This window comes from Artemia sp. Qi Xiang Cuo, unplaced genomic scaffold, assembly GCF_049724085.1.
Source record: "Artemia sp. Qi Xiang Cuo unplaced genomic scaffold, ASM4972408v1 HiC_scaffold_22, whole genome shotgun sequence".
In the NCBI taxonomy this organism is placed as follows: domain Eukaryota; kingdom Metazoa; phylum Arthropoda; class Branchiopoda; order Anostraca; family Artemiidae; genus Artemia; species Artemia sp. Qi Xiang Cuo.
Window position 1 is genome coordinate 3,774,861 of NW_028297431.1, and position 21,291 is coordinate 3,796,151.

Genomic DNA, 21,291 nt, shown 5'->3' on the forward strand with positions numbered 1-21,291 from the left:
GAATTAAAGTATCAGTTTCGGTTTTTCTTGTAGGACTGAAATCCCCCATTTTCTCACTGAATATGATTCTGTAAGGGAGAATGCCCCCAAACTTTAAAAGTGGATCATTTTTTTCGTTAAGCTTCACTTTTACTTTTTACACTCATTAGAAGAACTGTGTTGTTGTTTTTATAAGCTAACCCCCATCAACTAATTTGGATCTGTTCAGTCAATCTTTTGTGTTAAGCAGTATGCGCCCTACATCATCACCAAGTTGCGGCAGGTTGAGTGTTGAGAAGTTGTCTTTCCATCTCTTAGGGGGCCGACCTCTGGGGCAAGAACCATGCACGCGACCATCGAAGACTATTTTCGGCAGACGAAAATTTTCCATACGCTGGATGTGGCCTAGCCACCTAAGTTGTTGCCGTTTTATTTTATCAAGTATGGTGTGTTTGATCTTGAGGCTTTCAAACAACCTAATAATAGAGATCCTGTCCAGGCACGTAATGCCAGCAATGCGGCGGAGTGACTTTGTTTCAAATGCGGCTAGGCGACGTTGGTCATCTGTTTTGAGGGTCCATGATTCACAGGCGTACATGGCAATGGGGATAATCAGTGTGTTAAAGAGTCTTGTTTTCAGCAGTGTCGACAAATTCTTGTTCCTCCAGATCGGCATCAAGGCTTTAAAGCTAGAGTTTGCAAGTGCCAGGCACCTCTTAATATCTTTCGAGTGGTTGTTATCGGACGTTATAAGGCTACCAAGATAGGTGGAATCTTCGACCCATTGTATGTTGTCACCACCGAGCTGGAGGCTTAAGGTTTCTTGGTTTTCCGACTTTCACGAGCAGAGCATGGCTTTCGTTTTTGAGGAATTGATGGTCATTCCAAAGGAGCTGGTGGTTGATTGGATGTTGTCGGCCTGGGACTGAAGATCCCCAAGGTTCTCAGCTACTTGGTCTATGGCGTCTGCACAAGCTAATTTATCAATCGATATTCTTCAATGTGGCCACCTGACGAGTTGTCAAGGAGTGAGAAGACAGCGGTAAGGAACAGGTTAAACAGTTCCGGTGAAAGCAAGCAACCCTGCAGCACACCAGTCGATGTTTCAAAGCTATCGGAAAGGCCTTCTCCCGTCATGACGCGGCTTCTGGATTTTAAGTACATATCTCTGATCAATGATACTAAGTTCTGTGGTATACCAAAATGGAGAAGAATTTGCCATAGACCTTCTCTCCGTTTGAGGTCGAAAGCCTGCTTAAAGTCAACGAAAAGGTGGAAAATACTACGTCCGAGTTCAAGATATTTTTCCACAATTTGACGTACCGTAAATATCTGATCAATCGTTGACCTGTTTTGGTGGAAACCGGCCTGATATTCTGGAATCATAGTTGAAGATATAGCTCTTATACGCTCCAGCATTACTCTAGTGAGTATTTTAGCGGCGTGGCTCGTAAGGCTTATAGGCCTGTATTTATCACAGATTGCTTTCGAGCCTTTCTTATGGATTGGAACTATCGTGGCTTCACACCATGAGGAGGGGAAGTGACCTTCTTCCCATGCAGCAGTAGCAATTTTTAGGTATAGGTCAACAAGGGGATTGCAATTTACTTTTAGTAATTCCGGTTGGATTCCATCTGGGCCTGCATCTTTGTTTGTCCTTAAACCCTTGATAGCCGATTCTATCTCAGATCGAGGTGGGAGTGGGCTGGGTCTGCGGCGATTGCGGGGAAGCTGTTAAGCACCGATGGCTTTGGGCTTTAAACTGGAACTTCTCTTGTGGGTGTAAATGACTGGAATAGAGAAGGAGCACGCGTAGCTTTGTTGGACTCAATCGGCTTGAGACTGCATGGAGTCGAAAGTAATAGTAATACTCCAAGATTTCTACCCAAAAATGGATAAAATCCTTCCTGCAATTATTTTTTTAATTCTGTTTTTTAACTGAATTCTTAGTTTCAAATTAAAGACCTGGGAGTTTAAAGTGTATAAAGTCAATTCAAAGAAATCAAAGAGTGGTTTTAAATGAAGAAAATGAGAAAAACATGTCGAAAAGGAAAAGAAAAAAGATATTAAAAGCCAAACAAATAGCAAAACAAGGAAAAAGAGACATTTAAAGGAAAAGAAGAAGACCAAAAGAAAGGGATATGGTGATAAGAGATGACAAACAATAAAAGATTAAAAGAAGCTCCCACCTAGTAAATTTGGAATTATAAAGCTATAGCGTAGAAATCAATGGGTAATTTTGCATTATGTGGTACACACGCGAGAAGTAAAGTTTGGTTAATGCTAATGAAATATGATAAAACTGTATGAATATATAATAGTTAGAACCAAATTTGGGGTATTTATTTGCACATTAGGGGGAGGGGGTTGAGAAAAGCATAGTATATATTAAAACGTAACCCAACCTAACCTAGGTGCTCCCCCCCCTAAACCCTAATAAACAATAGTTTAAATATTGTAAATGGCAGGTGAATTCAAGAAAGAATTTGCTACTTACTTACAATTTTTTCATAATTTCTTTAATGAAATTTCTGTATTGTGTGTCCAAGAGGTGACTTCAAGAAAGAATTTGTTACTTACTTACAATTTTTTTCATAGGAGGCAAACAATATTCGCTCCATGCTCTCAAAGACAATTTTTATTCTAGTAAATTAATTAGGGAAGAAATGTTTCCCCACATAGACCCACCTGCTTTTCCGTGTCAAGTGATCGTAAAAGAGTAATCTCTAACTGGAAAACTCAATTTTGGCTGTTTAAAAAATATTAAAGTTTCTTGGGAAGCTCCACATTTTCGTTTGTGTTACCAAATTGAACTGGGAAAATACATTAAAAAAAACAATTTAATAAATTTGGCTTGTTTTTTCGTCTGCAAAAACTCAAACCTTAACAATCTGTTAATTTCCTAAGACTAAATCTTCAAATGAAAGCTACTCAGTCTTAAGCGGTTTGGTTCCATATGTCTTAAGCTATTTTTGCTCAATTTTCACTTTTTTCTTTTTTATTGGCACAATCTACGTCCAAAAATTGCATTTCCGCATACGGAGGCTTCTTCCTAAAAAATTGAATTCTGGGGTTTTCCTAGTTCTTAAGATAATATGGTTGTATAAATTTACACTTAAACAATTCTAACACTCGGGGTTTATTTACACTGTCCTTAGTGTTTCAATGAATGGTTATTAGGTTAAATAGAAAATGGTTACAGAAAAGGTATCATTACTGCCTGAGAGAAGAAGAAGAAGCAGAATTTGTAGAAGCTGGTGTTGAAATAGACTATTTAGGGTTGGAATTGTCAGAGGTAGCAAAACTTCAAAGAAAAGATCCCAAATTACAGAAGGTCATCAAGTACCTTGAGTGGATAACTGAGAATTTATTAGGAACCAACGTAATGAGGCGTTGTGTCAAGAGAGATGAGGCTGGTGAAGGGAAGGACGACGGTCGACCGACGGACTGGCGGTTAACGGGTTCAGAGTATTCTAAAAAGGAGCAACTCTTTAATGTAGAGGCTTGAACCTCACTCTCGCCAACTTTGACAACATCTCCTATACTTTAAATGTTCCTCCCGTTTTGTATATTCCAATGCAAAACTGAAGTCTCCAAGCTCTGTCTTCATTGTCTCACTCGCATTGTCCATGGTTTCATGACGCGTTGAGGGGGGTTACCTTTCAGTCTCGACGTCAACCCTTTCTTCTTCACCAATAACACAGTTTTCTTCTTCTGAAAATGTACTTCTTCTAAATGTACCTTGTAGAGAGCAAACTGCAATCTCTAGTAAGCAAAAGTTTAGAAAAGTGTTCATAAAAAAACTATTTAGTGAGAAAAAATTGTCATTTGTAGTTGGCTCGGCAATGGTAACTATTATTTCGATTAAATTTAGTTGTAAGAGGTTATTTTGAAAAACAATTAATAGGTTTTTGAAAAAGAGCCTGAAATCCCCTGAAAGAGCCTGGATGGAAACAAAAAGGGCAATATTGGAATTGCCATGGAAAAAACCAACTACTGGAGAATTACCCCCCCCCCCCGTCTTGAACAACAAAGAAAATTCACTTTTTGTATTGGTACATATTTCAGTGACTTGGATAAATCTTCAAAAATCCGTCCCTGATGTTTTAGTGGGAGAAAGACGAGAAGATAGAAAATCTACTCCTACTACTACTACTAACAACTCACCGCAGCACCAAGCCACCTGAGGGCAACACAGCTACGCACGCTCCTCCTTCATCTCAATCTATTCAAAGCCTCCCTTTTTACGCCCTCCCATGAATTTCCCATTTCCTTTAAATCTTTCTTTATGACGTCCTCCCACCCCAGACGAGGACGACCTGCTTTCCTTCCGTTTAGCCCTAGACGGTTGGCCGAAAAGAACAATCTTCGGCAATCTGTCATCCTTCATCCGCACAACGTGCCCTAGCCACCCCAACCTTTCTTCCATTATAGCCATAGAGAGCGGTATTGAACCACATTTTGCATAGCCTATTGTTTGAAATACGGTCAGTCAGCCGTGTACCCAGAACAATCCAGAGCCGTGTACCCAGAACAAAGCCGTGTATCCAGATAGAAAATTCTTTATAACTAATGAAAAAACCGTTCTAGAGTTAAAGTCCCCACGTCGAAATATAATCTTGGCTGCATGAACATTGTATCTAGCCTAAAAATTCCCCCGCAGAAAACTTCCTGTCCTGGAAATTCCCCCCCTCCCAGCCAGTTATCCTTCATAGCGTAAATCGAAAACCATGATAGTGAACCGAATTGATATACATGAATATCGTTTTTTTCAAACGTCATGCTCTCCACAACAGAGTCAATCTCAGACTGAATAAAGTTGTGGTTTGCACTATATTTATATAAATTTTCTAATCAATTTATTTTGATAGCACATGCAAAGAGTCGGAAAAAGACATACAAATTAAATTCATTTTAATATGGACCCTCCCCCCGTGGAATAACCCCTGACAATTCCCCCTCCCCGCCTAAAATTCACTCCCGGAAAATTCCAATCAATTGAACCCAATAATTGGAAAATTGAATATCAAATTAACGAAACGGTTGAATACCAATTTTAGATAAAATATCAAAAAAGAAATTTTTTTAATTTCAGAAGTGTATTAGGTGACAGAATTCATAATTAACTAACCTGCTAATTGAATATCCAGAGAATTTGAGTAATACTACCCGAAGAGTCTGTCAATTCTGTGTGTTGAGGGGTCTCTAATTTCAGTCAGCGCAAAAATTATTAAGAAGGCCTTGGGGGAGGGCAAACAAAATTTTATACCCAAAACCTTTGCAAGAGTGAAGTTTCTTGACGATGAAAAATAAGAAAAGAAACGAAAAAGAAACCTGTCTTTAAACTGTCAAATCTAAGATAAAAGGATTCAAGGTTATTGCCAAATTGGAGCATAAAATAAACCTAGGAGTCAAGCAAAGAACTACAAATTAGAGGATGGATGTTCATCACCAATTCTTCTTCATCTTTCAACTAAGGAGAGGAGGAGAGACAATTGAAATGTGACTTGAAATCTCTTAAACTCAGCTAGAAAGATAAATATGAAAGAAAAATATAGAAATGGATTAAGTATAAAATGCTGAGGCACCAAGGAGTAAAAAAGAAGAAAAGTTAATGAAAAAATAGACAAAACTAAAAAATTAGATATAGCCTCAAGTCGTGTCTATGCAGCAGAAACTCAGAGCTCTAATGAAATTATATTATGCGGTTAAACATTGTCTGGTTCAAGAACCAAAACGTATTCTCTCACCTGCACGTGACAAGGAAGTATTAAAGGGTATAATTTTAGGCTTGAATTTCTACTTTTTCTTTCATTTTAAATATGTTTTAACAAAATTTTCCTTGAAAGGTTGGGGGGAGACTATTCTTGGAGGAATTTTTCCATCTTGACTGTGTTTTCAAGTCCAGGGCTGTATAATGTTCATGAAAAGCTGAAGATTATAAAGATGTTCTTTTAATTCTTTTTCTATGCCTTTTTCGTATTCTTCTTAGATAAATGTGAAAAGCGGCAACTTTTCATGAATTGACACCACTGGAACTACCACCCCTTAATTACTGCCCCTGACACTAAATTTTTAGGGGTACTTTTTTACTAAACGGACTCTTTTATATAGTGCTAGTTTGGTTAATGCTAATAAAATAAAATAAAATCGGATGAATATATAATAGTTTAGAAACAAATTTGGGCTATATATTTGCATATTAGGGTTGGGGGGGGGGAGCACAGCATATATTAAATACGTAAACAAACCTAACTTAGGTACCACCCCCCAAAACCCCAAAGAGTAACAATTTAAATACAGTTCTTGCCTTTGCTTATATCCCAGAAGGCAGCGTAGACCTGTTTTTCATCCCGCGTCTCGGTCTATTAGATGACTGGTTTGCATTGCCGTATATAAAAGAGTCCGCTTAGTAAAAAAGTACCTTTTTAGGTTGTAATCAGTTGTAACAAAACACGATGTTAATTAAGGCGGGAATGGGAGGACAGGGGCATATGCCATCCAATTTGTTTGAATCCCTAGATTTCGGGGTACGTTTTTTATACCTTTTTTGAGATATTTTGATTGAAAAATGCTTTTTTGGGTATTTCCCTTAAAAAATGATAAAATTGCTCCCCCTAAATTTCCGTAAACTGGCCACAACAATCAGACATTCTTGGAAAGATAGGTACTTATGTATTATACGCCACTCACTCAAGTTTACGCTGTATAAAACTCGAGAACAAACCGGTTTCTTTGTTAGTTTCTTTCAGCTTAGCGTGAGACAAGGCAAAGACAGAATAGATGGAAAATATATAATTTGGGCTATATACTTGCAAATTAGGGGTGGGGATGGGGGGTAAAGTATTTGGACAGTTTGAAGTTAGAAAACAATTCTCGCTTCGTAATATGGAGAATAATTGTACCTAACATATTTTGCATACAGAACCGCTATACTTTACCCCTACCGCACCCCCCTAATGTGCAAATATATAGCTCAAATTTATTTATAAAGTATTATATTTTATCATATTTTGTGATATTTCATTAGGACTGAGCGTAAAAGAAACGGGCTCTAGTTAAACGAAGCACTTGAGTGAGTGGCATATAATACACAAGTACCGAGAGATATTGCCTCACGTCGATCCAAATCAAATTACATTCAATGAGTTAGTGTTAAGAACATACATTTAAGAATATTATATTTAAAAAATTAAAACGCTTTGGGTCTTTTTAAATCCTTTATATAGGTCATTCTAAAACCTTCGTATCACCAATAAACGCTTTAGATCAGTTGCAAGCAATTGAAATCTTTTATAACGCTTTAGGTCACATCAAAGCCCTTTACGTCAATTATAAACGCTTAAGATCACGCATATGCACTTTAGGTCTTTTATAACACTTTAGGTCACTTCTAAGCCTTTTATGTCACTTACAAACGCTTATGATCGCTCATAAGCACTTTCGACCTTTTATAAGACTTTAGGTCCACTTTTTGTCTTTTATAACAGCTTTGGGTCACTTAGCATTTCCTAAATGAGCTTTGACATAGCTAGCGTAGGCCAGACATATTTGTCCAAAAGTAGCGCCGGGCGTCCAAGGCAATTTATGTAGGAGCCATCCTCCCTCAACAACATATTTGTAACTCGTCGAAAGATTCGCAGAAGAGCCTTCGGTCATTTTCCAGAGAGCATATAGGAGGAAAGCCGTGTCAGCTATACGTAGCATTTGGTATGACCCAAAAATGACAGAAGGAAAAGAGCAAAGCTCATAGTCATTAGTATGCGACATATGTTGATCATCTGCAGTGGGTAGAGCCGCTATTCCTTGGAGCCATAGCGTTTGGCTAATCTCGACCGGCTCACCATCAAGCTTCGGAGAAGACTTTGCAGCCAAAGTTACGACTCGAGCTCGCACTGGGAGTAAAAAAATCCCTACGATCTATTCAACTATCTCTTGCAATATGTCCAACCACACGTTTATTACATCGTCGAGGCTGACTTGTGGCAATGCATTGACTCTGGTAAAGACTCTTATTTTTTCCTTAACAACAGTGAGCGGCTGCAAAGTTTCAAGCAACTTGAGCAACTTCTGCAAATTTCTGCTGTCTCTCAATATTCTGGACCAAAATGTATCAACGTGCTGGTTGCGTGTGTGGTAAACACATCCAGTTAGGTCTTGCCTGATTTCATTACTTTGAGCTCGAACTGACATAGATAGTGTTCAGATCAACCGCTGCGCTTCATTCAGAAATTGCAATAAATAACCGAGTCAAACTCAAAACGAGCACATAGGGCGTCGGATAGACGTTTCAGCTGCTGATTCTTTTTGAATCTTTTTGAAGAACGTACATCCTCTACCGAAACAACTAAACCATGTACAAAAAAAGCAGCGTCTTTTAAGCCATGGAATATACTAAAGAACAAAAAGAAGGGAAAACTTACTGGGACGTTGCCAATTTGAAATGACTCATATGTGATGACTGGGCCACAAAAAAATATCGGAAGGTAGAAGAAATATATCAGAAAGTTGAAAAGAGAAATGTTCACACCATTAGACACATCTAATCCAAAGCTGAGTGCCCTCATATTGTACCAGGAATATGTTACTGAAAATCCATACCAAGCAATATCGTCGTTTCCAAACTTGAAAAAAACTACATTAAGTAATAATATTTAATGTACAAAGGACATCAAAAATTACATCTTATTATTTGAAGTGGGTAAGTGGAAGCTTAAACATCCATATATATCTTAAATAAGAAAAATTGGGAATTCAATTTTACTGACAAAAAATTGCAATTTTTGGCAGTAGCGGCCACCAAATAAAAAAAAAACATAAATAGTTTAGATAATTTTATAGTTATTGTAAGTATAAAATGTAATCATAAATAATTTTGTATTTTGTAAAGCAACATGCGTCGATTTTTGTAAAGACAGTTAACTAGCATCTTCAGTACATTGACTTCTGCAGAGTAATCATCAAATTGGTAAAAACTGAGGCAAATGACCGATTTTATAAGAATTAGTGAGCACTAGGCATTAACACTCATACTTTTCGTATCTTAACTAACTACTCATCAAAATTCGATTTCAAGATCTATTGGCAGGAAATTTTGTTATTTCCTGTTATTTCCGATTTTTTCCATGAAAATACTAAATAAAAGGTATTTTTAATGGAGGTACCAACGAAATTTATTTTTCAAAAATAACAAAGGCCAAAGTCATCACTGCCCCTCCCAATGGACACTGTTAACATGACAACAAATTTTAATATGATACGATTTTTTTTAATCCCCCCCTCCCGAACAAAAATATAGGATACACCCTTCCTGTTAATATTTTTACCTTATCAAGATTTTTTTTTACGTCGGAATTACAAATATTTGCAAAAATTCATTTTTGACTGAAAAAATTTATCACTGTAAAATAAAGTTATTTACTGGTTTTGTCTCTTTATTTTTTTTCCTTCGATATTTTACCTAGACTGTTATTATGTCAATTAAGCGCTCAGACCAGCCACTAGATGGCATATAATTTTTTTCTTATAGATAGATTTCACTTTACCACCAAATTGTGTACAAACATTGAATAGTAGGTAAGTAACATACCTGGCTCATGATGATTTGGACTCGCTTAAAATAATTTCTTTGCATTCTCTCCTACTCCTCACTTTCTCCGAAACCCCACAGCTGACACCTGTAATGCATGAACGGGAGGAGTTTAGTCCTAAATAAATACTTATGCATTGCTAAGTCCCTAGTCTTTCCAACCTCACTTTCTAAAATTAAATTCCTACACATATTTCCCTTTTGTACTCTATGCTTAACCTCCTGTGCATACTTACCATTCCAAAATGCATGTATCCCAGCTATACTTTACCCCTAGCTCCCTCCCCTAATGTTCCAATATAGAGCCCAAATTATATATTTCTAATGCATTCTGTCACCTGTCACTTGTCTTTCTGGTTCTTGTTTTGTCTCTGTTTATTAAACTTACTGTTAAATTGGATGTATCTCAGCTACGGGTTTTCATATTTATGGAGAGGGTCTGGGAAGTAATGTATAGCAGGGCTACAAGCAAGATATCAGCAGCAAAAATTTTTGAATATTTCCAAGTATGAATTGTTATCTTAACATGTTTCCTTGTCTAGGTATATACCATTACAACTAGACTGGTCTGTATATTACAAAGCATAAATTGTTTTCTTACATGATTTTTTCGCAACAGCCCCAATTATAGAATAAGCCTAGCTTAGGCTACGAAAAGGCTGGGCCAGGAGATCTGTCAAATTTATCAAAAAGGATAGATCTGCATAAAATTCAAGTCTTGCCCTAATCGGAGCAGCAATGAAATTCCTAATAGCAATTAGAATAAGAAACTTCACTAGTATTTTCCCTTAAAGTAGCACTATTCAGCATACATCCTAAATTAAGACCTAAAGCTCAGAGCCATCTCAGCCACGCAGAAATTAATTCCCTGGATGGAAAGCGATGCAGAATAGAAAGCGTTCCATGCGTTAAAGGAGGGCTTGTGTAGCGTTTCTTGTACCTTTGGAACGATGTATAGCCACGGCTGAGCCACAGTGCTTTTGAAATTAAAATTGCATAATCTATAAATTGTAAAATAATTAACCCTAAATAATATGGGTGCCGGCAATAAGGCCCGGCCCCCCCCCCCAGAAAATTTGGTACTATATAGTAATTATAAGTAAACAACAATGAAAATAAAATTCTATCTATAAGTAGCCTACTGTGATAAAATCACTCTATTAGGTATGCCAAAACACATGCTTTTTTAGTAGTAAAACTTACTGATATATTTTATTTTACGTAGTTTTGTTAATAGCATGATTGAGTTTCCTTCTATGGTAGTTGACGAATGACCTGTATATTCTGACCAAATGTTATCACTAAAGTTAATGTAATTTAGAAAAAAATAAAAAAAGCAACAATAAATTAGTTTTTTTACTAGCAAAATTGTAATATATTTATTCAGCCAATATACTTCTGACAAACTAAAAGAGACTGAGAATTAATATCTTTTATATCAGGTTGTAGAGATCTCAGAACTTTATCCTTTTCTGTTAAAAAACCAACAGAGAGAAAAATCTCAATGAAAAAAAAAACAATAAACGAGACTGCGGCCAGAGGCAGGAAAAGACGAAAAATGTAAAACAACGCATATATTTCGCCTGTATCAAAACAATGCATCTTCAGCAAAAGAGAAACACAAGAAGAACAAGATAAAAAAAAAACAAACTAAAACTAAAACCAAGTAAAACCACCACCGAAAAAATATACAATTGGCACAAACTAATCCACGTAGGGAAAAGCAGCTAATAGAGTTACATCAGTAAGAACACCAAAGCAACTAACGTTGCTCCATGGAAACTCCTCCATGTAAAAATCCTCCCACCTAAGCCCCCAGAAACTCTCCCCCCACGAAAACATCTTCATACTTCCCAATAGCCAATACTATATGAAAGCAATGGACAAAGTTCATAACTTGCGGCCCTTCCCCGGGGGCTTTGGGAGGCCAAGTCATCCTCAAAGACATAGTATTTAAATCTTTCGACCATGTTGAAGAAAATGACAATCTCAAAACTCTTATCGGAAAATTTTTGGCGAAAAAGGCGAAGGGGAGGTGCCTCCAATATGTTCGGTCACTTAAAAAGGGTACTAGAACTTTTGATTTTCGATCAAATGAGCCCTCTCCCGATCTAGGGTCACTGGTTCGATACTATCACCCCTGGAAAAAAATAAAATAAAATAAACACACAACAGTAATCTTGCACACAACATAATAAACACACAACAGTGACCAGTAATTTCTTAGGGGTGTTTTCCCCTTTTCTCAGAAATTAGGCAAATTTTCTCAGGCTCTTAGCTTTTTATGGGTAGGATTTAACTTCACGAATTTTATATATTTTGAATGAGCATCAAAAATTGATTCCTTTAATAAATTTGTTATTATAAAAACTCTATTACTTACAGTTTTGGTTTTTTATTGAGCCACATCGCTCCTTACTTACAGTTCGGTAACAAAAATTATACAATATTCAGGGGCATACAAGGGGTACCAAATTTTGACACCCAGGCAAGACACAGAATCTGAAAAAAAACGTCAGGATTCTTAGCTTATTCTATAGCAGAAAAAATCCTTGGTAGGACTCCTATGGTGACACTCGGAGTAGGACCACTTATACCGTTAGGAATAGGAAGCAGAGGAAAAGCGAGGTAAATTTGGACCCCGTCTAAAGGAAGCAGGCTAATAATATACAAGTTGAGCCATTAGGTTCCTTCTTATATTCTTTTCCCAGATCATGGCCGCTTTCATGACAACGCACTCTACCCCTACCCCGCTGATGGTCCAAGATATAGCCCTAATAATGCATTTCTCCGTTGTTTTGCATCAAATGATATGCCATGTCTTTTCTGTTAAATGGCATTCTCGCATTAATGAATCGGTAAAATCCAAGTTCATGAAAATGATTGGTTGCAATGTTGGATTGAAATAGCGTACTATCCGAAATGATATAAATAAGGATTAAAATGGAGAGAAACGTGATAATCTGGTTAATAAAAACACGCTAGGTGTTATAATGTAAGAACGTTGTTGTTTTAATGTTTTCTTTTATTTTTTTATATATACTATAGGGCTATATCTAGGACCATCAGGTGGGGGCATTATCAGAAAAAGACCATGATATTTAGACCAAGCATAGAATAAGGAGTCTAATTGTACTACTGTTATTCTATTAGCATGTTTCCTTTAGATGCGGTCAACCACATCAAATTTACCATAGGAGACTTCTGAAAAAATTGTTTCCTTAGATTCTACAAAATATACCAACAACCCATTTTGGTATAACAACAACAACTTATTTTGATATTTTTGTGCCAAAACGGAAGAGGATATCTTGCTTCCTTAATTCCACTGGAGAACAAGAATAAAGGTTTTAAGCTTTTTGCGGGAGCACTGCTTGTCTATGAATTTAAATGAGAAAAGTAATTTCCTTTCATTTTGTTGATAAAATCATATTTCTTCAAATTTAATAATAATAAACTTATTCGATCGATTCTTCCTTACACAGCTCAAAATTGTAAGGACTTCAATAGTGACGTAAATCTAAGGAGAAAGTCACACTGAGTCTTACGCAACTAGAATTTCTCTTGTTTCTGACCTATTTCCCAAAAGCTAGGTATTGATCTATGCTGCATAGCAGGGGCTTTCCTTGGGAGGGGGAAACCATGGAATACTCTCTGCCAAAAACCGTGAAAATTGTATGTCCAATATCATTGAGTTAAATGAAAGAACTTTGAACAGCAGAACGAGAAATCTAAAAGAAATACGCAAGGAGTGAGACAGTGGTGGATCCAGTGGGGGGAGGGGACGAACGCCCCCTAACGTAGTCTAAAGTAGTGTAATTTACTTAATTAACACAAGTTTGCGGTAATTAAACTTGCTCCTAACGCAAGTTTATCGAATCAACCTATTTTGCGCACCCCCCCCCTTTTAAAAAAATACGGGATCCCCCCCGGGAGTGAGAACAGTTACTGAGACCCTAATAATTAATTTTTAATTATATACCGTTTTAAGCTAAATTGGCCGAAAAAACCGCCTTTCCGCTTTTTATCTTTTGAGCGGAGGGGGGGGGGGATTTGCCAGAACAATAAGAATAGGCGAATGATATTGGATCGGTAAATTATGGTGGAGATCGTCAACAAACCTTGGGTATTCGTGAAGTTCAGGCTCGAGCATTTCGCGACGTCCGAGATTGTCGTGATTCTATAGAAAATGGAAGTAGGGTGGGCTGCTGCACTAGACTTTATAGTCCAAAAAGGCGGTGTTAATCTATATTCCATGGCCCTCTAACCAGGAGGTGCAATGGGGGGTGGCATCCATCCTATACTATCAAACACCCTTCCTGCCTAGAGAATGGGCTAAATTCGGGCAAAATATCCAAAATCATTGTTTTTGAAAGAATCTTACTGCTGACAGATTTCATTAACAGTTGCATAAAAATGTACAAGTAGAAAGTTAAAAACTGAATGGACATGCATCAACTAATGATACGTGGGACAATTAGGCTCTATTGATAACAAAGGCACCTAGATCCAAATTTTATTATTATAAAGGGCAAAGGGGGTCATGATGTAACATTATTTTTTTTATGTCTACCTATTTTAGGGGTTGCCACGTTGGCAAGTTTGTACAATGATGATCTAAAAACATAGTAAAGTAACATAATACATGACATTGATTGGGATATATAGACCACTCAATAAAAGGGTTGATTTCATGTTACCTGAGTTACACGCTGATCCAAGATTTCCGGTAAAAGCAATTTTATAACCCCCTTAGGAAATTATTTTTCATAACAGCCTACGGATTTCCTTCATCAGCGAATGACTGTTTTTCAGACACGAAAATTGTTCCACCCACGATAGAAAGGAAAATATCTTCAGTTTTGAAGAGAAACGGGCACTTGGTGCACAAAGAGAAACTGTAGCAGGAAGAGAAACTGTAAGCAGGGATTTACCAAAAGAGGGGATGTAACCCTCCAAAACTGGAGATTTTCCAAAAGTTTCTTAAATATTTTATACAGATCCACCATTTTTCTAAGTTGCACCCTATTCCTCCTTGAAAGTCAGCAGCCCCAAAACGAAGCACCACCAGGGCATCTGGTGCACATACAAACCATTGGGGGGGGAGGGGTTTTTAGGACGGGTATGAACGAAGAAATTAAAAATCATCAAATTTCTCGGCATCTACCCGAAAACAAGAAGATGTTTCTGAATATTATCAGAATATTGCTAATTCCCAATAAGGCATCTCAGCAGTATCCCAGAAACGACTGAGGGTATTATGTTCAATTTTTTGGGGCTACTTCTGCTCTGAAAATTTAACCAAATCAAAATAGTGTAAGTGTGTCCAAGCTATCAAAGAAAGTAAACAGATTTTTTTGCGAATGGTATCAAGTTTTCCATTTCAGGTCAACTAGAGGAGGTATGTAACAAAATTAAACACTACTATTTGTGTCCGGATTTTTAAAAGGGTGTATTTTGTTAAAAATTGCTGAAGATTTTTCTCCAGCATACAAATAGCAGGCCAAACTATAAAGTCTTAAAAAAGCGAACGGAATTAAAGTATTATTTTCTTTTTCCCTGAAAAGAGTATGTCAATATAAAGCGAATAAAAATTAATTTAAAAAAAACCTTTTCCACAAAATAAGCTTTCAAAGAAAAGTAAGGAACTCCATTAAACAAAAAATGAACAAAAATAAAATCAAATAATCTACAAAGCGTGAAACTACCACAAATCAGCATCGATAAATAAATGAAACCCAAAACGAACAGAAATTACAACAAATAGCCGAGTCAAACTCAAAACGAGCAGAAATTAACATAAGTTGCGCCCAACATCTCTATGCCTTCCCAAGGTCAGAACATAATTTGCACTTTACTGAAAAAATTAAAATGTTTTGACTTTTATAACTTTAATAAATCAAATAATATTAAAATTTGGATTTCTTAATATCAGTACATGTATATTAAACTGACAATGCACATTCATTTATATTTTTTCAGTAAAGTACAAATTTTGTTGTGGCCTTGGGAAGGCATAGGGGTTTTGCGTTCAAGTTTAGTCCTACCCATCAAAAGTCACGCACCTGAGAAAATTTGGCTGATTTTCGAAGAAAGGGGGAAAGACCCCCTAGGCATTATAGAACCTTAATGAAAATCACACCATCATATTCCGCGTATCAGAGAACCTTACTATAGAGATTTCGAGCTCCTATCTACAAAAATGTGGAATTTTGTATTTTTGCCAGAAGAAAGATCACGGATGCGTGTTTTTTTCCCAGGGATGATCGTATCGACCCAGGGGTCCTAGAATATCGTGGGAAGGCTTATTGGAACGGAAATTAAAAGTTCTAGTGCCCTTTTTAAGTCACCAAAAAAATGGAGGGCAACTATGCCCCCTCCCACGCTCATATTTTTCCCATTGTCACCCGATCAAAATTTTTAGATAGCCATTTTGTTCAACATGTTCTAAAATATTATAAGTATGTCTTTTAGGATTACTTAATCCCCCGAAGTTCTCAGAGGGAGGGCTGAAAGTTATGAACTTTACCCAATGTTAACATATAGTATTGGTTATTGGGAAGTATACAGACGTTTTCAGGGGGGATTTTTCCTGGTAGTGGGGGGGGGGGGTCGGGGGTTATGTGGGAGGATGTTTTCATTGAAGGAAGTTTTCACGGGGAAGGGACATTGCTATGAAGGGGACGCCGGACTTCCCAGCATTATTTAAAAAAAGATAAGAAATTAAATATAAAAAAAACATTCCCCTAGTCAATACCTCGCTCTTTAAACCAAAGATTTTTTAGTACCTTCATAAGAGCTATTTATTCTAATTAACGCCCTTTGTGATTAAGCGGTCATTTTTAAAGAATTGGAACAAAATTCAAAATTTCCGCGGTCCACCCCTTCCCCCAAAGATTTCCTGGCATCCTCATTTTTTTCATTTTACTTTTTAAAATTAACTTGTCAATTTGGTCGGTTATTGGTGTCATCATCACATTACCCCCCCCCCCCTCCCCCTCAAGATTTCACTCTAGATCTTGATTTTATTTACTTTGCAAAATTGTTTTTTTGTGATGATTTTTTTTTAATTAATGGAAGTTCATCAGCTTTATATTTGTCTTTTAGTAAATTAATTCCGTCAATAGACCAACTATGAACCAAATTACTGCTTCTCTTATTGTTACACACCATTTTGTTTATGAAACTGTGTCTCCTGATCGATTGAACATTTGAGTTCAATTCAGAAGAAAATTCCTTCCATGTCAATCGTTTTGGTTTCAGTTCCATGTCAATTGTGACTTCTTCACAATTGGTTTTGCTCATATCAAAAGTGTTTCAGAGCAAGAATGTTTTTGAAATTGGTTTCTGGCCTTCTTCTTTACTTCTGCAACTGTTTTAAGTATTTGTTCCACCAAATTTTATCTGCTTTTTTAAAGATATGAAGCTGATTTGGTCTGGCACCTGTCGGATTGATGATTTTGCTGCACACTTTTCAATACAAGAAACTTTTGGTGCTTGATACACCACGTTTTCTCATACTGTCAATCTTTGTAGTTCGAAAGTTTCTTGAGAAGAGGGGAAGGGAAGAGTTAAAATCGTATATTTTGGCAAATGATTGCAGAATTTAAAATAGTTAAGAAATAAAAAAAATTAACGAGAAATGGCTGAAAAGTGTTCCGGGGGGAGATGGGTTGATTGTGTACTGTATAATACACAAGTGATGTTTGGACAGTGTTGTCAATTTAAAATATACTTTGATGTTTTTTAAATTTAAAATAGTTTAGAAATAAAAAAATTTAACAAAAAATGGCTGAAAAGTATTTTAAGGGAGATGGGTTGATTGTGTATTGTATAATACACAAGTGATGTTTGGACAGTGTTGTCAATTTACAATATACTTCGATGTGTTGTCAATTTAAAATAGTTAAGAAATAAAAAAATTTAACAAGAAATGGCTGAAAAGTGTTTTGGGGGGAGACGGGTTGATTGTGCACTGTATAGTACACAAGTGATGTTTCGACAGTGTTGTCAATTTAAAATATACTTCGATGTGGTGTCAATTTAAAATACTTAAGAAATAAAAAAAAATTAACAAGAAATGGCTGAAAAGTGTTTTGGGGGGAGATGGCTTGATTTTGTAATTTAAAAAACACACGTGATGTTTGGACAGTGTTGTCAATTTAAAATATACTTCTATGTGGTGTAAATTTAAAATACTTAAGAAATAAAAAAAATTAAAATTAAATGGATGAAAAGTGTTTTGGGGGGAGAGTGGTTGATTGTGTACTGTATAATACACAAGTGATGTTTGGACAGTGTTGTCAATTTAAAATATAATTCGATGCGTTGTTAATTTAAAATAGTTTAGAAATAAAAAATTTAACAAGAAATGGATGAAAAGTATTTTGGTGGGAGATGGGTTGATTGTGTACTGTATAATACACAAGGGATGTTTGGACAGTGTTGTCAATTTAAAATAGTTTAACGTTGTACTATACGAAGAAGTTGATACTAAAGGGGTGTAGATGACAAGAAAAGAATTGTAATAACCGATAGCTTTACTTCTTCAGTGTGTTCCATATAATACATAAGTGGTGGAGTGATGGGAGCGGGGTGTCTTAGAGTACTTATAGTGTGATGGTGGAGGGGGGAGTTGCGAGTACCAAGTCACATGATAGTTACGCTATTATAGAAAATAATTTAAAAGTACCAAGTCACATGATAGTTACGCTATTATAGAAAATACTTTTCAAAGTACCAAGTCACATGATAGTTACGCTATTGTAGAAAATAATTTCAAAGTGCCATGTCACATGATAGTTACGCTATTGTATAAAATAATTTCAAAGTACCATGTCACATGATAGTTACGCTATTGTATAAACGCTTGGTATATTATTTGATTTTATTTTTGCTCATTTTTGGTTCAATGCAGCTCTTTACTTTTCTTTGAAAAACTTATTTTGTGGAAAAGTTTTTTTAATTAATTTCTGTTCGTTCTATATTTACATAGTCTTTTAAGGGAAAAAGAAAATAATAGTTTAAATCTTTTTTTAAGACTTTATAGTTTGGCCTGCTATTTATATAATGGAGAAAATTTTTCAGCAATTTATAACAACATGCACCCTTTTAAAAATCTGGACACAAATATTAGTGTTTAATTTAGTTTCTTAACTCTTTTAGTTGATTTGAAACGTAAAAATTGATACCATTCGCAAAAAAATCTATTTGCTATCTTTGATATCTTGCTTACACTCACGTTACTGTGACGTGGCTAGATTATTAGAGCTAATGCAGCCCTGAACGTTCGAATATAATCACCTCAATCGTTCTTGGGATACTGCTGAGAAGCCTTAATGAGATAATTTAATCTTAACTTACAACCTTTGCCCTGGGGACTCTGGGGGTTTGTCATCCTTAAACACATAATTTCCAGAACTTTCAACTACGTTGAACAAAATGGCTATCTCTAAACTTTGATTGAATGTGTTTCGAGAAATGGTGGGCGTGAGAGGGGGGTCAATTACTCTCCACTCACTTTCGACTATTAAAAAGGGCCATTTGAATTTCCAAACAAATGGGCCTTTTTTGAAATTTTTACAACAACTTTCTATATAAACCTTATATACCCCCAGGGCATAACTTACAACCCTTGAACTGAGGGCTCTGAGAGGGATATCATTTTAAAAGACCTAATTTCCAGAACTTTCGACTACGTTGAACAAAATGTATATCTCAAAATTTTGATTGGATATGTTTGGGGAAATGGGGAGCGTTAGAGGGGGGTTAGTTGCCCTTCAATCACTTTCGACTCTTAAAAGGGCAATAGCCCTTTCAAATTTTCAATTGAATGAGCCCTTTTTGATGTTTTTATAACATCGCTTCCTATAACAACCTTACATACTCCCAGGGCTTAACTTCCAACCCTTGCCCCGCGGGTTGAGGGGGGGGGGTTGTACTCATTAAAGACCTAATTTCCAAAACTTTTAAATGTTAAAAAGAGCACAAGCCCTTTGAATTTCCAATCGAATGGCCCTTTTTCAAGTTTCTACGACAAAGATTTCAATAAAAACCTTATATGCCCCCTGGGCATAACTTATAACCGTTGCCCTGAAGACTGTAGGGGGAGTGTCCTGCTCAAAGGTATAATTTCTGAACTTTAAACTGCGTGGACCAAAATGGCTATCTCAAAATTTTGATTGGATGTGTTTTGGGAAATGGTGGGCGTGGAAAGGGTGTTACCAGAATTTTTCGAAGATGGGATAAGATTGAAATTTTCAAACATAGAAGTATCAGACAAAGGCAATTACACATGTCATAGCCACACAATTTTAAACGGTCAAGAGCTATTTCTTTCCGCATCAACCCAATTGATTGTAAAATATCGCCCCGGGACTACTACAAGAACTCCAGACAGTGTAGTAGATTTGATTGGAAGTAATCTAAAACTTGTTTGTTCTTCTAATCCTACTAGATATCCCTTACCTGTGTTTATATGGAAGAAAATTGGCAACAATGAAGTGATACTGGAATCAAATGAAATGCAGTTTAAATCCCTGCAGCTTGTTGATTCGGGGACCTATTCATTTCGTGCTGAAAATGAAGTTGGGTCAGGTGCTCCGAGTCTTATTAAAGTTCGAGTAATACAACCCTTACAACTTATTCAATCTCTTGCTAATACTATTGAACGAAAGGTGTCAGAAACAGAATTTTCTATGGGCTGTGCAGCAGCAGGCAACACAAAAACAGTTATAAGTTGGTTGAAAGATGAAGTCTTGATCCCTCAGCATAGTGCAATTTACAAATTGAAAACTAACGAATATAATGTAGGTGATGAAACAATAATTTATACGAGCACTCTTTTATTCAGAGGAGTTCAAAGAACTAATGGCAATAAGCTGGAATCATTCGATTCAGGAGTTTACACCTGCATTTTTGAGAGCGAATATGACAGGATTGAATCCAAAACAATGTTAAAAAGTAAGTGAAGATATGTTTTTATTTTTTTCAGATAAAACCTGTTGTTGTTACATTTCAGCTACGCTTGCCACCTCATTTAAGAATAGAGAAGGCCTTTAAATGTTTATATTTTAGGAGTAACTCTTTTGGGCTACACGAAGACACGAAGGTGAAGTCTTGTTTTAATTGAAAGTGCCTATTATTTACTTTTGACTTGTAACGTGAAGGATCATAGGTATCCATAGGAGTGGGAGTGGGAGTGGGAGTGAAGTGATCCAGATTGAGTATTTGTCCCCGATTTGCAATCAATTATCCTTTTCCTATGGAAGACTGAAACTTCCATAGCAGAAATTCAAGGGGCAGGAGTATTTAGGAACATCTGAAACTTTTCTTCCAGAAAACAGATTTTTTTTAGATACTTCTACACCCTTTCCAAGAAAAAGATTGCTGTAATTACCATTTCTTTTACTAGTTTTAAGAGTGTCCGGTTAAAAGGGGGTAAGTGGTTAAAAAATTCGGATGCACCAGAGCTTTGACGTAGTCTACAAATTTCAACGCTACCGTTTTCGAGAATCAGTGCAAACGTTTTGGGGCAGAATCACACTTGCTAGCATTACGAAGAGAAATGTAAAAAAAACTTACAATATCGACTCAAACAGTTATTTACCATTGTCATGTGACCTCTTCACAAATGTTGCTTCGTAGTAGACTATACTTACTGTCAAACTATAAAAAAACGTTGATACAAAACTTTTTTATTTGCAGTTTTAGCATCAGAGACA

The 21,291-nt window shown here is 36.4% G+C and overlaps 3 protein-coding genes across 3 annotated transcripts; 1 reads left to right on the top strand and 2 right to left on the bottom strand.

Annotated features, from left to right (window-relative positions):
* Positions 1-208: 208 nt before the first annotated feature.
* Positions 209-577, bottom strand: LOC148939065 (uncharacterized). The gene has a single exon (XM_089107360.1). It carries the CDS (start codon positions 575-577, stop codon positions 209-211), a length of 369 nt encoding a protein of 122 aa, XP_088963486.1.
* Positions 578-954: 377 nt separating this feature from the next.
* On the bottom strand, positions 955-1,398 carry LOC148939066 (uncharacterized). The gene has a single exon (XM_089107361.1). The coding sequence runs from the start codon at positions 1,396-1,398 to the stop codon at positions 955-957; it is 444 nt and encodes a 147-aa protein (XP_088963487.1).
* Positions 1,399-19,767: 18,369 nt separating this feature from the next.
* On the top strand, positions 19,768-20,538 carry LOC148939067 (contactin-5-like). The gene has a single exon (XM_089107362.1). The coding sequence runs from the start codon at positions 19,768-19,770 to the stop codon at positions 20,536-20,538; it is 771 nt and encodes a 256-aa protein (XP_088963488.1).
* The last annotated feature ends 753 nt before the right edge of the window (positions 20,539-21,291 follow it).